At 43.6% G+C, this 15,112-nt stretch overlaps 1 protein-coding gene across 5 annotated transcripts in view; it reads right to left on the bottom strand.

The window, feature by feature from the left end:
- CREB3L2 (cAMP responsive element binding protein 3 like 2) overlaps nucleotides 1-15,112 on the bottom strand; it is a 76,716-nt gene that overhangs the window by 12,501 nt on the left and 49,103 nt on the right. For 3 of the 5 annotated variants that reach the window (XM_075116941.1, XM_075116962.1, XM_075116969.1), the window contains exons 3-6: nucleotides 5,258-5,424; nucleotides 3,551-3,638; nucleotides 1,553-1,734; nucleotides 758-904 (exon numbers count right to left, since the gene is read on the bottom strand). In XM_075116941.1, coding sequence (XP_074973042.1) covers nucleotides 758-904; nucleotides 1,553-1,734; nucleotides 3,551-3,638; nucleotides 5,258-5,424 — 584 coding nt within the window. The remainder of the gene's footprint in view (nucleotides 1-757; nucleotides 905-1,552; nucleotides 1,735-3,550; nucleotides 3,639-5,257; nucleotides 5,425-15,112) is intronic. The other 2 variants (XM_075116952.1, XM_075116979.1) reach the window with 1 other exon arrangement.

Consider the following 15,112-nt stretch of genomic DNA (forward strand, 5'->3'; position numbering starts at 1 on the left):
AAGCAAGGAGTTGGAACAAAGGACCTCCAGAGATCCCTTCCAATATAAATGACTCTGATTATATGAAAGTGACACATAAAATGCACAATGTCATTTTTCAAAATTTTGAAAAAACATATTACAAGACCGAATTCCCATTCAGTGTAGGCAAATTTACACTTCTATCTGCAAAACCAATAACAGAATGCATTAACTTTCAAAGATGCGCTAATATCCTCTAGAACAAGTGAGCTGGCCAGGTCTGAAAAAAAATGCTTTCCTCCCTGTCACTAGCTCTTCCCCATGTTGGAAGAAAGAAAAGACTTGTAGGGCATTTCAGAGCCTCGGTATCAACCAACATTTAAAGGTCATGGAATTCAGTGATCAAACGACTATGGCACTGAAATACACAGTCAGATTTTAAAACATGAAACAGTGGAAAAGAACACCTTCATCGCCATGAAAAGATCACAGAGGTCTTTGCCTACCATAAGGGTCGGATTGTACCGTTCTTAAAATGGAGCCAAGTAACAGGAACTTGATACCCCGCTTGCTAAATACTCTATTGTTCATGTGTTCAGGTAAATACCTAGACAGAGGCACGCTGTCACAGTGACATACAATTTGATGGATGTGTTTAGGAGCGAAGAAAAATACTTTGTTGAAAGACATCTTACAGCATTCAACTGTACCACAGACCATTACTGCAGAACTGCTGCAGCATTTTTTTAAATGAAGGATGAGTAGGAATTACCCAGCAAAGCTAACTAACATTTACCTTGTTCTTTATTTTCCTGCGGATTTTCTTCAGCACTTTCTCCTCTGCTTTTGTCAGGGGCAGTTTGGTAGGGATTGGGTACCCCTCTGCTATGAGCGTCCTTTTCTCCTCCTCTGTCAAGATGAGTGGGCCGGTCCCCTGTAATTTCTGCAAGCATCACAGAAATGAAATAATATAACAGTAAATGCACACAGCCCTAGAGAAAAGGATGTTAGGGAAGACAGGCAGCAACTCTCCTAATTCAGAGAGGACTCTGCCTACTAACACAGCAGCCTCTTGCAACATGGAACATGTGGAAGGGGAAGACCTTTTAGATAGCTTCCACTCAGAGAATGAACCTTTGGGGCAGAATTATCTCAGAACAGTTGTTCTTGGCCCAGCTCTGCACACACTGAGGGCAACAGTAAAACTTCCCTCAACTCAGACAGGGAAAGAGACAAATGAGAAGCACTACCGAAAATCCCTCCCTAAAGGTCACCCCTTGCTTTCGACAAGACAAGAAGACAGATGCAGATCTACCAGGGACAGGCCCAGTGAGGCTGGGCTGTAATGCAAAACACAATCCATGGTGGGAGACACCTAATAACACTGTTGAACCCTGTCTCAACTTAGAGGAGAGGCACATGGTGTTCTCTGTGGGAACAGAAAGACCAGTGAGCAAGAATTACTGGATCTGCAGTTTTGACCAGAGATGGGTTCGTCTAAGGAACAACAGAAAGTTAGCAAAACCAGTAATTCAGGGGGAAAAAAAGAGAGACAGGCAGATAGATGCTGGAAAAAGTCAGCCCAACTTACATGTGGTGCAGTCAGGAGAGGGGAATTGGACAGGGCTGAAGTTGTGCGCGATGTCACTTTAGTTGTAGCTTGTAGGTGGACTGGGCTTGAAGGAGGGAGCGATCTAGCCGGGCTCTGCCCTCCTTCAGAGTCACTGCCATGGCTGCTGGGAGGGGTTGGAGGCAAATGCAGGGGATCTACTGCTAAACGGCAAGAGAGACACATAACACAAGGTTTTGAGGTGTTAATTTAAATTTCCACTAGAGCCACTACCACCACTCAGTTTCCAAGACTAGGACCCTCTGCTAAAAAATGAATCATGCAGAAGTGGCAATCTGGAAGATTTTCAGAGCATGCAGGTCTCCAAAGCAGAAATGAAATGCAGCAGCTATCTTTAGCTTCAACAGACAAAACAGGGCTCTGCACATATGCTCCAGTCATTTTTACCTATGCTTCAGCTTCTTCTCTAAATGCTTTGAAGTTTAAGTGTAGCCCTTCAGTACAAGTCCCCTGTCCCTGGGAAAGAAACCACATTAACAGAGGGCTTTGAGTCAGCGTGCTTTCTGTTCAAAAACAATAGTCTTTCCTAACTTTGCTGTGGATTAAACAAACCACCAGTATTTTTCAAGAGAAGGGATCACCTCCAAGGTGTTACATGAACAGGGAGGAGGTATATAAGCTGCCTCCTTAGGACCTGGTTTGGCACAACTGGGAGGAATGACAACCTAGTGACAGCAAAGGCTTTAATGTACTGATGGAGCAGGAGCAGCACAGGCAACCACCACACGAACCTCCCTCACGCTGTGCTATCCAGGGCCATAAGCTAACTTCTACTGCACTTGTAGCCAAAATAATCTGTGCTAGAATTGGCAAGCAAAGTGCTGCTTATGACCAAATGGGTCTGGACCAAGAGAAACAGGACAATGTCTCACCTACTTACATTACATGGACAATTGAGCAGATGTCCAAACCAGCCATAACTAAGTCTTTTTTTCTCTGAGATAAATTTACAGCAATGAAAATTGGGAGTAGGAAGATACAGGGCTGAATTCGCCACCTTCCATTTCTGTTATACTTTGCAAATTTGAGTTGAAAAGATCAAATGGGCGGTGGGGGAGGAAGGAAGAAAAATAGTAACAAAAAAAAGATATTATATATGCGCTCTTTTTGTCTAGCATCTTAGCTCTAGGAGTTGACAGAAGATATGCACTTGAAAAGCAGCAAGGCCCTTAACCCCACAAATTGAGCAATCGAGTCTATGCCCTGGATTGAGATATAGCCTTTCTTTTTCCACTTGCTACATCACTTGCTTCTCTCCTTAGAACAGTTCTACTTGGCTACACAAATGAATTCACTAACGGAGTATCAAGTGTTCCTTACTGAGATGCAGTTATCTGCTCAAATTTTAGCCCAAACGTTTGGCTCTTTCAAACTTTTCTTGAGTTGACAGATTATGTGCCACAAAACCATGTTTAACTTTCAAGGCAGGGATCATTGCTCCTCCTTCCTCATTTATAGAATAGCACAAAGGGATCCTGGTGGCTCTTAAAAATTCTACTAAAGCTAACATGCTACAAACAGACGTGCCTAACTTTTAATTTCATATGAACTCACATCCTTGCTTTTGTATCAGAGGTTAAAATGGTAAAGTTTCCATTTATGTTCTTCATGTTTTCTATGCCTTAGTTAAGTCCCCTCAGATCAATTTCTCTTCTAGCCTAAATAATCCTGGACTTTAAGGATTCAAGCTCCCTCCAGCAACTGTACAATTGTTAATAAGCTACAGACAAAAAAGGAATAATTTTCTTTGTTATGAGCAAAGATAAAAAAAAAACACACATAAATGGGTCAGGAAGAGGCTGGCTCTTCAGCAGCCTGAGCTGAAACCCTAGAAGGCAACAGCTTCAGCCTAAAGAGTAACATGGCAAACGAGGAAGCCAAATATTTAATCAGGGTAAAGTACATTCGTTGTGCATTCTGGTCATCTCCCCCTGCATTTTGGGTTGGTAATTAACAGACCTTCCTTAGAAGAGAGGTTCAGGAACTGATCCACTTCATGGGGCTCCAATTTAATCTGTGGAAGAATTTTCTGGCTCAGTGGTTTCATCTAGAAAAGAGAAATTAACAGCATGAAAACCCAAAGCACACATCTTAAAAATCATAATATAAGGATACAAGGATGACTTCTCCATAAATGGAGAGGTTTTCCTCTCCTCCTGCTCTGCTACAGGCAAAGCTTTAACTGCTTCACACAGTTTGCTAAAGCAGGCTACAGAGAATACTGCCCTGACTACTCCCACTGCGGCTCTTCTTACTACTATATTTAGCTAAATAAAAGATTACGCCTCAGAGATGACATTTCAGACTGAAAGCTAGCATGCAACCTACTCAAATTACTTCTCTTAGCAACAGAGCTGCCGCTAGGATTTGCCGGACCGCACAGTCTGTTTGAGCACAGACAGAAACACTCCTGGCAGTTGGGGGACAGCCTGTTCAAGGCCGTTGTCATCTGGGAGCAAGAGCAAGGTGCCAGCCATTGAGCACCAGATTATCAGACCCAAGCTCATTTCACAGTGTGGAGGAGCAGGAAAAGAGACAGTCACTGCTGGCGGAAGTTTAGAAGACATCTGGCTTGCCCTGTCGACAGGGCTGGCACACCAGGCTCCCAAGCTGTTGCCGTCCCAGCAGTGCTACCATCCCAGGCTGGAGGAAGTCAGTCTGGCGTATCAGCATGCTCATTGCAGCCAAAATCTCTCAGTAACCTGTGTAACTAATCCGTGCAATGGTAATGAGCCACCAGCTAGTCCCCACACACTCTTTGCAAATCATGGCATCCAAGCTACAGCAGCACTACGTACCGGAAACAGCACATTCAGACTAGAAGAGGTTTATGGGAAACTTGTGTTTAATTTTTTCGGTTTCTCATAACATAATTTCTGTTGTACGTATTTCTGACCCACATCCAACTGGAAACATTTATTTTCAGCATATACTAACTCCACCCAGCCTGGACTGACATCGCACCCTGGGGACTGAGAACAGTCATGCTTCTTCCTCCACTGACAGAGGACTCTGGTGAGCCATCAGCTGCTGCAGGTCATTCTCCTTAGCTCAACCACAGCCAAACGAAGCCCTTCAGAATGCCCACTGGCTGCTCCAGCTGCGGTCAGAAAGGCATCACAAATGCTCCGTACAAGGCAGGTTGGTGTGGAAGCAGCAGCAGCTCCAAATGTCAAAGGCTTTATAGATCTGGTAAAAATTACTTAGCAGACAAACAGGGAAACTCTCCAGTTGTTTCAAACGAGGAATTTTGTTACGATTAGGGGAAGGCACAGCAGCACTAAAGCAAGTTCTTATGGAAGACACTTAGCTTGTCACAGGCTTGATTGATAGGACAAATAGGTTAGTCAGTTCAGGTGGGACTGGTTTATCAGAAACTGTTTAAATATTTTTAAAAATGCATGAGCCCCAGGCTTTGGAGCTAGCATAGGAGAGAAAGCTGTGTATCCAACCATTAAGACCTGAAGATGCAGAGAAGTGCTTTGAAATCCAAGCTCTCAGAGCAGCAGTGGGACACCAGCACATGTTAAAAAAACATTAAAGCAGACTGCAGTGCACACCCTGAATTGACAACCTCTGGCACCAAGGAGGCTACACTGGTATGCAGAGTCTTAGGAGAATCTGTAACTAATTGTGCAGAAAGAAGAACAGAAAGTCTGCATGTACCAGGGCATCCGTCTGCAGCTCAGGTTGTTCCCCCTCCAGCGATGTGGCTGTGACAGTGAGACTGACTGAGGGAGCAAGGCCTGACGTCTCACACAATGCTGGCTCAGTCTTTATTGCGGCTGGAGTCAGCTCTGTACCCAGACACCATTCCTCATTTTCCAGGTCACCTGCCAGGGAAGGAAATTGGACACCACATGTTTAGGTCAGAGACAGAAAGACTACAAATGAAAATAATGTCATCCCTCCTCCAGAGAAGGGAAACAAACACAGAAGGCATTTCAGCCTATCAACAAAACTCTGCCCTTACTTTTCAGCTCTCAGTCGGTGCAGACAACCACGCCATTTCAGGGCTGTAACCTAATCCTAGCCCCAGGATGCAGAGAGGAGCAGCGAGGAAAGACACTGAGCACTAATCACTGCACATTGCCAAAAGCTGCTACCATGTAGCAGAACAAGACTAAACAAGCCATTGGGTAAAGCAGCCAGGGACCCATGTCCTACACACACTAACGCCTGCTGACTCGGTTTTACTCTTCCTTGTAGAGATAGCATTTAGCCAGACTTCTGCTCCTTCTACTGCCTGCCATCATCAAACAGCCGGAGCAGAGAACAAAGCATTTTTCACACTCTCAACTTCAAAATTTTTTCCCCAGGGACTCATTTAGTAAGTATAAAAGAGGATAAAGGCTTTGATGATTTCACAGGAGCACCAGTGCCATGGTGATCATGCTAATTTCCTCCCCAGAGCCTCTGGAAGTCACAGCACAGGACCCATATTTTCACTGGTTGCAATGAAACATTCATCACATGTTGGCAGAATTGTCCCCTAGCCCCACTTACCGCAAGCTCACTAACCAGGAGAAAGCCATGCAACTTTTCACTGGACAAAGCTGAAAGGTTTGCCTTGCGCTCTCAAGAACTGGAAGAAGGTTTGCATGGTAAGATGGTAGCTCCCCATTGCCACTCATGAGGCAGCCACTGTTTGGCTTGTTGAAAAGGGACTTTTTCTCCCAGGTCTAAAGTATGATAGAGGATCAAGAACTTGGAAGAACTCAACCTTTAAAACAATTCCACAAGGTTATTAACAACCCCACTTAAAAAAAAAAAAAAATCAAATGCATTTTTTGCAATTGCAATTCTGCCTTAAAAAAATCCTATCCCTTTTGCTAGGTCAGTCATATAAGTTTATTTCTCTTGCAGGAGAGTTCCCTACACCAGCTGTACTGCATCCCAACAGCGTATAGCGCAGTCCTTTGCCACAACTCGTCAGCAGTTGCAAGAAGCACATCCATAAATCAAGCAGCTGGAATCTAAAGCCAAATATATATAAGAAAAGGAGTGTTGATCTTTTTTTCAAAGCTTTCTCCTGCCTTCATACAGAGTATTTACTGCATATACGGAATTAAAGCAGAGAACAAGGACAATCACGGTATGGCTAGTGAACAGCAACAGAGCTTCAAATTAACTGCGTGTTGCACCAGCACCATGAGAGGCAGCCACAGTGCTGCAGCTGTGCTACCAGAAGTCTGCAAGGCTGACGCAAGACCCTTACACATCTGAACATACCAAGCTGGTGAGATGTCAACAGAGTGCAGCTGCAAACAGGTAACAAAAATAAGAGCAGGCTTATGGCCCCTGTGCTGCTGCCTGCCCTTGCTATTAAGACCACACACGCATATGGCACACAGGCGCTGGGCATGAGCTGGGTGACTGCAAGGAGGGGGAAGTATGTACATCTCCAGTGCTAGGAATTACTTTGTGGTGGGACCTAACCTCCACCGCTGGCAAGGAAGGAGGTAATTTGAGTAAAGACACACCAAGGAATTAAAAATGAAAAATACGTATCCTGTAATCAGAAGCTCAAGAACAGTGAGCGCAGCTCTGCCAAGAGAAGTAGCTATACAGCAAGGGCTAAGCACTGTATTTAAGTTTCTGGAGGGCTTGCTCCCAAAGCTTTCTGGGAAATGCAGAAATACAAAAATAGAAGTATCTATGAAAAAAAGAGGTAGCATTGTCTAAATATTAACTCAGGAGAGAGGACATTGCTCTCTTTCAACCCTCTCTGAGCCTCTCTGCTCACAAACACAAGAGCGCAGCTCCCTCCCTGCTGACTGCAATGAAACATTCAGCAGATTCGTGGACTCCCTCTAGATTGCTGTGTGCGGATCATTCAGATAAGAGCTTTAAAGTGGTATCTTTGACTGGAAAACCAGAATCCCTTGGCAAATACAACTTTCAAATGCTTGTTTGGCTAACTTCTGCCAAAACCTCCCCCACATCGTGTTGTGCAGAGCTTCCCACTTGCTGCCTCTTGCACCTCTGGGTCAAGCTACATGGTGGCAGCGCTATCGTCTAATCTACTTTAGAATCCCTTTGGGAGGGAAGGCTACATACAAATAAGAGCTATCAGTGAACCAAGTAACTGGCCCTGAACTTTCTGAGATTTGTACCATCATGCAAGTAGAAGAGAAATCTAGCTGTGGGTGCCCAGTGAAACAGGGCACATCCTCTAAGGCTGCACTTTGTGATGGTTATCACCTCTAAGCCCCAGACTAATCAAGAGGATTCAGCTGCTGTAAGACATCAATATACGCTGGCCTTCAGCTGGCCATTTTACTCCTCTGGAACATGACTGCTGATTAACCTGACATCCCTGCCATCACCACTTAGATCTGCACAAAATGCTTGGAGTTATTCTAGGCTTTAAAGCCAGTCTAACCAGTTTGTAGAGTTACAGATGGTTTTCAGTGACAGCAACATGCTGCGTCTAACAGTGAGGTAACTTTGAACAACTGCATCTAATGCTTTTTTGACACTGCCTCTTACAATGCATGGTGACAGCTGTCATGCCAGATGAACAACCCTGTGAAAGGAAGGGATGAAGCAACACACTGGTCAAATGCCATCTTGATACTCCCCTCTTCCCACTTTTTCCAAGCCCCTATTACGCATTTTCTGTCATGATCAGTGTTGTGCAAAGAGTTACTTTCTTTTGACACATTCCAGCTTCTGAAGTTACCAACAATTTCTCCTCTGCTCCAAGAGAGCTGCAAGGACACTTCCCACTCTCCTTGCTCTTCTTCCTGAGCACAGCGGGTTGTCATTATCTGAAAATCATTCTTAGTTCATTCTTATAATAGCCCCTAAGCACCTTTTGTGGTTTAACCTGGCAGGCAGCTAACGCCACACATTCATTCGCTCACTTCCCCCTGCAGTGGGATGGGGACGAGAACTGGTTAAGGAAAAAAAAAATTCATAGGTTGAGATAAAGACAGTTTAATAGGACAGAAAAGGAAAGGAAAATAATAATAATAATGGTAGAAGAATATACAAAACAAGCGATGCACAATGCAATTGCTCACCACCCGCCAACCGATGCCCAGCTAGTTCTCAAGCAGCCGTCACCGCCCCTGGCCAACTCCCCCAGTTGATATACTGAGCATGACGCCATATGGTATGGAATATCCCTTTGGCCAGCTTGGGTCAGCTGTCCTGGCCGTGCCCCCGCCCAGCTTCTTGCTGGTAGGGCATGGGGAGCTGGAAAAGTCCTTGACTAGTGTAAGCACCACTTAGCAACAACTAAAACATCAGTGTGTGAACAACATTATTCTCATACTAAATCCAAACACAGCACTACACCAGCTACTAGGAAGAAAGTTAACTCTATCCCAGCCAAAACCAAGACAGCACCTCAGCCTATTCTGACAAGCACTGTATTAGCCAAAGTGGTAGCCCTTGCCCCAGTGAGAATGCTGCACAAAACCAGACAAATTTAGGCAAATCGGGGGAAAATTGAGCAGGCTACAGAATACAGGTCATACTGAGAGGCATGGCATACCCTCCAAGACCATGGTATTTCCTATGGAGGGGTATGAAAAAGCGTGAGAGGTCTAATGGAATAACGAGAACATGCAAGAAGGTGCATGTGAAATATGGAAATGAAAGGGCAATGGAGGCTGGCTTCAGGGACCCACTGGAGTAGAATGGAGGTGTCTTCTCCAAACCATGTAAGACTTGCTGTGGAAAGAGTAGATGACTGGTATCAAGAAACTGAAGGTGAGTATATTCAGTTATATTTATATTCGACATGATCCAGAAGGTACAGTTGAACTATTAAGACAGAGTCCAAAACAAAAGGCTGAGAAAATTATCTTGGTGACAATACTATAGATGAGTATGAATAGGGCAACACTGCATTGCTAAGGCGAGACAAAATACGCTGCAAACCAGTCAGATATAAAGAGAAGAAAGCCTGAAAAAGAGATTTAGCTATTCAAATGACTATGAAAATCCGTATCCTAAAAATGCTCACTTTGGCTGTTAGAAATCTCTTCTCAGGCTTCAAAATCCTGACTGCTGAACAAATGTTACCAGCTGCTTTACCCACACTGAAACTTCCCATGAACTTCAGAGCTCTACTGCACAATGACTAGATGAGAAGCACTCCCGTTCACCTACTCTTTCCTAAGTCCATGAATGGTAGGCATTATGGCACATGAAACATGTCATTTAAGGAGTCTACACAGTACTTAGCAAAATCCCAGCTAACGCTTCCATGTGTGATGACCAGTTCTGTTAAATTCCACATACAGACTATGTTAACTGAACGTTAATGTTGCAAAGCACCGAGGTATTAACCAATACCTATGAAGGTTTTATTCGGTGTATTTCTTCACGTTATATACACCTAAAAATAGGAATGTTTTAATAACGTGACCAAACAATTTGTCTGTAGAACCTGTGCCTTACCCAATGCACGGAATGCATGGCACTTCCCGAACTGAGGATCTATACCATGTTTTGTTATTCTCATTGTCTCATGCACAGCCTCATCCCTCCTTTACCAAATCAATTCAAATTCTGTTCCCATAGAGCTGTTTAATTCCCTCCTAGGGCACAATCAAAACGCTTCACCAAGCTGAATTAAATTCCATCGCGGTCCTGAAAATTCTAGTGAGCGATGGAGAGATTAAGGCCAAAAAGTATCTAGTAATTTAAAATGGCCAACTGGAGAAAACTGGAATTGGATTTTTCAGATGGTTTAGCACTGTTGTTATACTTTATCAAAACACAGTATGTATTGAATTTTTAGGTGTGGCCACTTCTGCAAGTTAAACGTCAGAGTTTCAAATCAAGCATCCAAAAACCCCATGCATCACAGCAACCAAGGGTTTGTGACACATGCATCTAAGATCTTCTCTTCTGCATCCAAGACTAAAATTACATTTCTTCCAAAAGTTTTTGTGTGCTGCTTTTGCCATCAAGCTTGTCCTACTTTTCGTGCAGACTCCTGTTTAGCACGCATCTTCCACCTTCTTAAAAAAAAAAGGGGGGGGGGATGGGCAGGAGCCTTACAAAGTGCCAAAGTAAGTTCAATCAGCATACTGAGCAAAGTTCTCACTGTTAGGAAAAAGTCTAAACATGTCCTCTTTTTTCCCAGCTGCACTCATCGCAAGTCCAGCTTGGTCCCAGATACGACATGCATTGTGTTGTATGATGCTGTGTACAGAATAATGCCGGAGAGGAAGCTCAAAATGTGAAAATTCCCTCAGTACTCTAAGTGCAAGCACTGCACATCGTGCGTATCTACAGCAAGATGTTCAAGTAGCAAGCAAATGCTTTCTGTCCTGTTTTTATTTCAGAGGCCCTAATCCTGCCCCAGCTTCCTTCATCGGCAGTTAAGATGGACGATGCTAGTAGGGCCTACCCAGCATACAAGTGGGCTTTCCCTTTTCAGTTTGCTTTCTCCAGATCACTACACCCAAAAGGGAGAAGGCTATGCAACATTTTGCACAAGGAAAGCTTAAGATCTTTGAAGTCCATTATGAAGACTGAGCTATGCACAAGTGCTTGGCTTTGGGTGCACAAGACACCCCATTCAACTTCTCTCTATCCTGCACATCACATACATTATGAGGGCAGTTTTCAAAAGAAATGGATTTCAGCGCTCCTCTAAGCATCACAGCTGTAGCAATAATCATTATGTGTGATTTAGGCATACATGAAAAACACACAACCAAGAAGAGCTGTGTTTGTATATAGCAGAATTAATATATACTACTTCTGTATTTGTTAGAAAACATTTTTTATATATCTGTATTTATCTATAGTATTAAAAAAACTAAACATAGTCTCTTAACAGCACCATGAAAAGGAAGACAGCACCAGTAGGTAAAGAAACCCACATGAGGAGTGTACCACTGAACCTAATCTTGAAGGGGAAAATAACCCAATACCACCACTGACACCACAACAGATCGTAATCACACAAAAAACAGATGCATGCACTGCATGTCATTTGAAACAAGCCTGCAAATAAGACTGCAGAAGCATCAGGGAATATCCTTATATGTATAAGCAGAATGAAGAAGCAGTCCTCACCGCCTTGAACTTCACTGTCCAAGCAACAGATGAAACAGCTAGAGAAAGACAAAACCAGACACTTAAGGAGACCACAGCTGACTTCCAAAGTGCTTTGAACAGGTATCAGAAGAAACATCTCTGGACAGGGTAATGCAAGAAGATCCCTAATAAGTCAAACTGTTCTCCAGCCAAGGGTTTTTAAATAATCCCTCTCTTCAGCTGTCCCATGGATTTGAGAAAAAGGGCTTCAACTAATTTCTTTCAGTCTATGGCAGATCTTGCACTGCCATTATGAACCTTGGATGCACCGCCCACATGGCTTCTACACAGCCATGCCACATACAACCAGAATGCTGGCTCAGACTCTGCACCAAGGGTCCGCATTTGCAAAGCTATACTTCAGATAAGTGTTCAGTCCTTGCCTGTACCCCACCTCTGAGGTCACCACCCCTATACAGCTAGCAGCAGGATCCAAGGCTGCTCACTAGGCTCTGCACCACAGAAACACAGCTGCAAACTGGGAGCCAGCTAACTGTAAGGGGAAAAGGCCTCCTGGAGGAGGCTCACAACTTGTGGGGGAAACAGCCGCTCGCTCTCTGTCAGCGGAAACACCCCACTGCAAACCCAAAAGGGCCTTTGCTGATGCACAGATTCTGGGCATACTGCTGGACGTGCCGCTTGCGGGGAAGTTCAGCGTCCCCAGGTCTGCAGCCTAAGCCTGTGCACCTTCCCAAAGGTAAGCTGGACCCTTCTGGAGAAATAATTGCTTCCTTGTCTTCCCCCGCAGCTCACGCCGTCCCCAATGCCCAGCTCTGGGCTCGCATAACACCCCCTGGCAGACACAAGCCTCGTTTATCATGCCTGAAATGCTGAACTCCAACGCCACTGCTCCTACCCCCCCTTCTCCTCCGTGAGGTGAGAGCCCACATTCATCGACAAACAGTTTCTCTTAGAGATTTTCCAGATGGCATTTCCCCCTCCCAGCATGCACACACACTCCCACTGCAAATAATGAAACCGAAGACCTCGAAACGGCCTTGACAAAGGGGATACTGTTTGACAACCAAACATTGGGGTCCTTTTTAAAGTGCCAGGAAGGGAAAATTAAATAAATGGGCAAAGATGAGTGTCAGTGATACACAGTCACCGAGCCACACACAGCAGAAGTGCTTTTCTTCTTAACAAAGGATCACCAGTTGTACCTGCATCCCCCCTTTGAGTGGCACAGTCCATCTAAAACCTACAGATTGTTTGCATCACTATAAAAGTTATTAAGATAGAAACAAGGACACATTGTTTCTCCCATACTTAAATGAATCAGGGTCAATACCCTCTTTCCAGTGGGAATTTGACAGTTTTCAATGAGAATCATCTTGTCACTTAAAAAGAGACAAGAGATGTCTTGGGGTTACAGGTTCTGCTTTAACCTCTCTTCAGGCTAAGACTTCACACAAGCATAGCTGCCAGCTAGGATACAGTCCATCATGTTTTTAATTATTTTGCTTAGGGGTAGAAAAATGTTATTTTTATAGCATCACCCTTTATGTACACAGGAGTGAGGCACAGACTGAGGGAGTATCCTGGATTTACAGCCCTAACACTGGATACTATTAAATGTCCTGTAAAAGATTATGTGAGGGGTTTTTTTTGTTGTTGTTTCGTTGTTGTTTGGGTTTTTTTAAGGTATGTGAAAATTGTCCAGAGAAGTACTGCGTTCAAATAAAACAGTTCTCTCTCACCCTTCTGAATTTTCCTCCCCACACGGATGTTGTGAAGGCATGTCCATATTACAGCAGCAATCAGGCTTTGACGCACGTTAAAAGGACTCAATGCTTGCAGCAAATAACTGAGTGTCAACTCCCAGTGCAACACTACATTTAAAGGAGAATGAGATCACTGGTTTCAAAAACAGCAGGACTGGATGTGGGAGGAGTATTCCCCTAATATTCATCATTAGGGGAACTATTCCTGAGAAATCAGCTCCTGCAGTCACTTTACACAGAGTTTTGAAAAGGAACCAAAAATGTTCCTTTGTTTAGGAAGGAACTGCAAGAATAGCTCAGTGTCCAGAAGATATCCCATACAGGGAAACACCAAAGAAATGCAGTTTATTTAAGCTGTATCCAAGCAGAAATCAAGAGGGAATTTAATCACAACCTACAAACACCTGCAGAAGGAGAGTTCTGTGAGCAGATGGTTCTTTATTCCAGCAGGGAAAAAGGCCATAAAGAGATCTCATAGGTACAACTGGAAGCTAAAGGAGGTCTGACTGCAAATAAAGTTGTCAATTATTAACAGTAAGCATAAGTAACCACCAAAATGCCCATCTCTAAATCAAAACTGACATTTTTCAGACACACTGCTGCTGAAGCTACAGGCTTTACTTGGAATAACCTACTGAGATTTAGGACCTCGGACACATAAAAGTTCAAAAGTCTTCTCACCCTTTAAAACTGCAGAAGCTGACAAGGACTGACTGCTACCCTTCCACATAGAAGTCATTCAAATACAGGCTATCACCAACAAATGGCTTCCTCCCCATTTCTTAAAACACACAAAAATAAAAACCCACACAAGAAAAAAGCTGCATTGGAATGTACTCGCAAAAATTATCAGTATGGCTTTAACAGCATCTTTTCAAAACATAAGTAAATTTCTTTGTCCAGTTCCATTTTCTTTAAAGTCAGGGCAGAGGAGGTTCTATTTTCATTGTTCACATTTCATTGATTCAGTACTTGGAGAAAAATAGACAGAAGCAAGACAATGCACTTCTCTATATATAGCCTACAGAAAAAAAGTATATGTAATATAATCTATAATACATAATGAATATATTATGATTTATATATACACACGCATATATTCCATGTGTCTATACATATGTATACCTATAAAATGTATGAAGACCACCCTGAACCTCAAGTCCACAGATCTCTCTACATGAAGAGACAGCACATGACACTGATTACTGCTTGTGGACTCCATACATAAGCAAGCATCTTCCTGTACAAAGTGCTGCCTGAGATGAGGCCTGGATTTATCGCTGAAGGGCTGTTTGGACTGGACAAGTGGGAGCCATTATAAAATGATTTGGGGGGGTTTGTTTGTTTTGGGTTTCTTGTTTGTTTTGGGTTCCTTTTTCAAACCATGGAGGGAGACAAGTTGAAGTTTAAAAAGAAAATTTAAGTTTTAAAAGCACATTACAGGAAAACATAACCTCAGCAGGAAAAAAACCAATAACAATACAGGTTATATTCTGGGGCCAGCCCCAGTTTTTGGCACAGCTAAGTGAAAAACAGAAACATACCATTTCTGCAATCACTCTGTCAAACCTTTAGCCAAGGCAAGCTGCTTCAAATCCAAAAGTAACTTCAAAGCATTCCTGAGCAGAAAAGCAAGAGCAGGAGGGGCAGGTGGGGACCAAGACTAGTCTCAAAAGCAGAGCCCTCAGGGGACAGGGAAAGGAACGCACCCAGCCACCTGGCCACAATT

This window comes from Phalacrocorax aristotelis, chromosome 1 (assembly GCF_949628215.1).
Source record: "Phalacrocorax aristotelis chromosome 1, bGulAri2.1, whole genome shotgun sequence".
Classification (NCBI taxonomy): domain Eukaryota; kingdom Metazoa; phylum Chordata; class Aves; order Suliformes; family Phalacrocoracidae; genus Phalacrocorax; species Phalacrocorax aristotelis.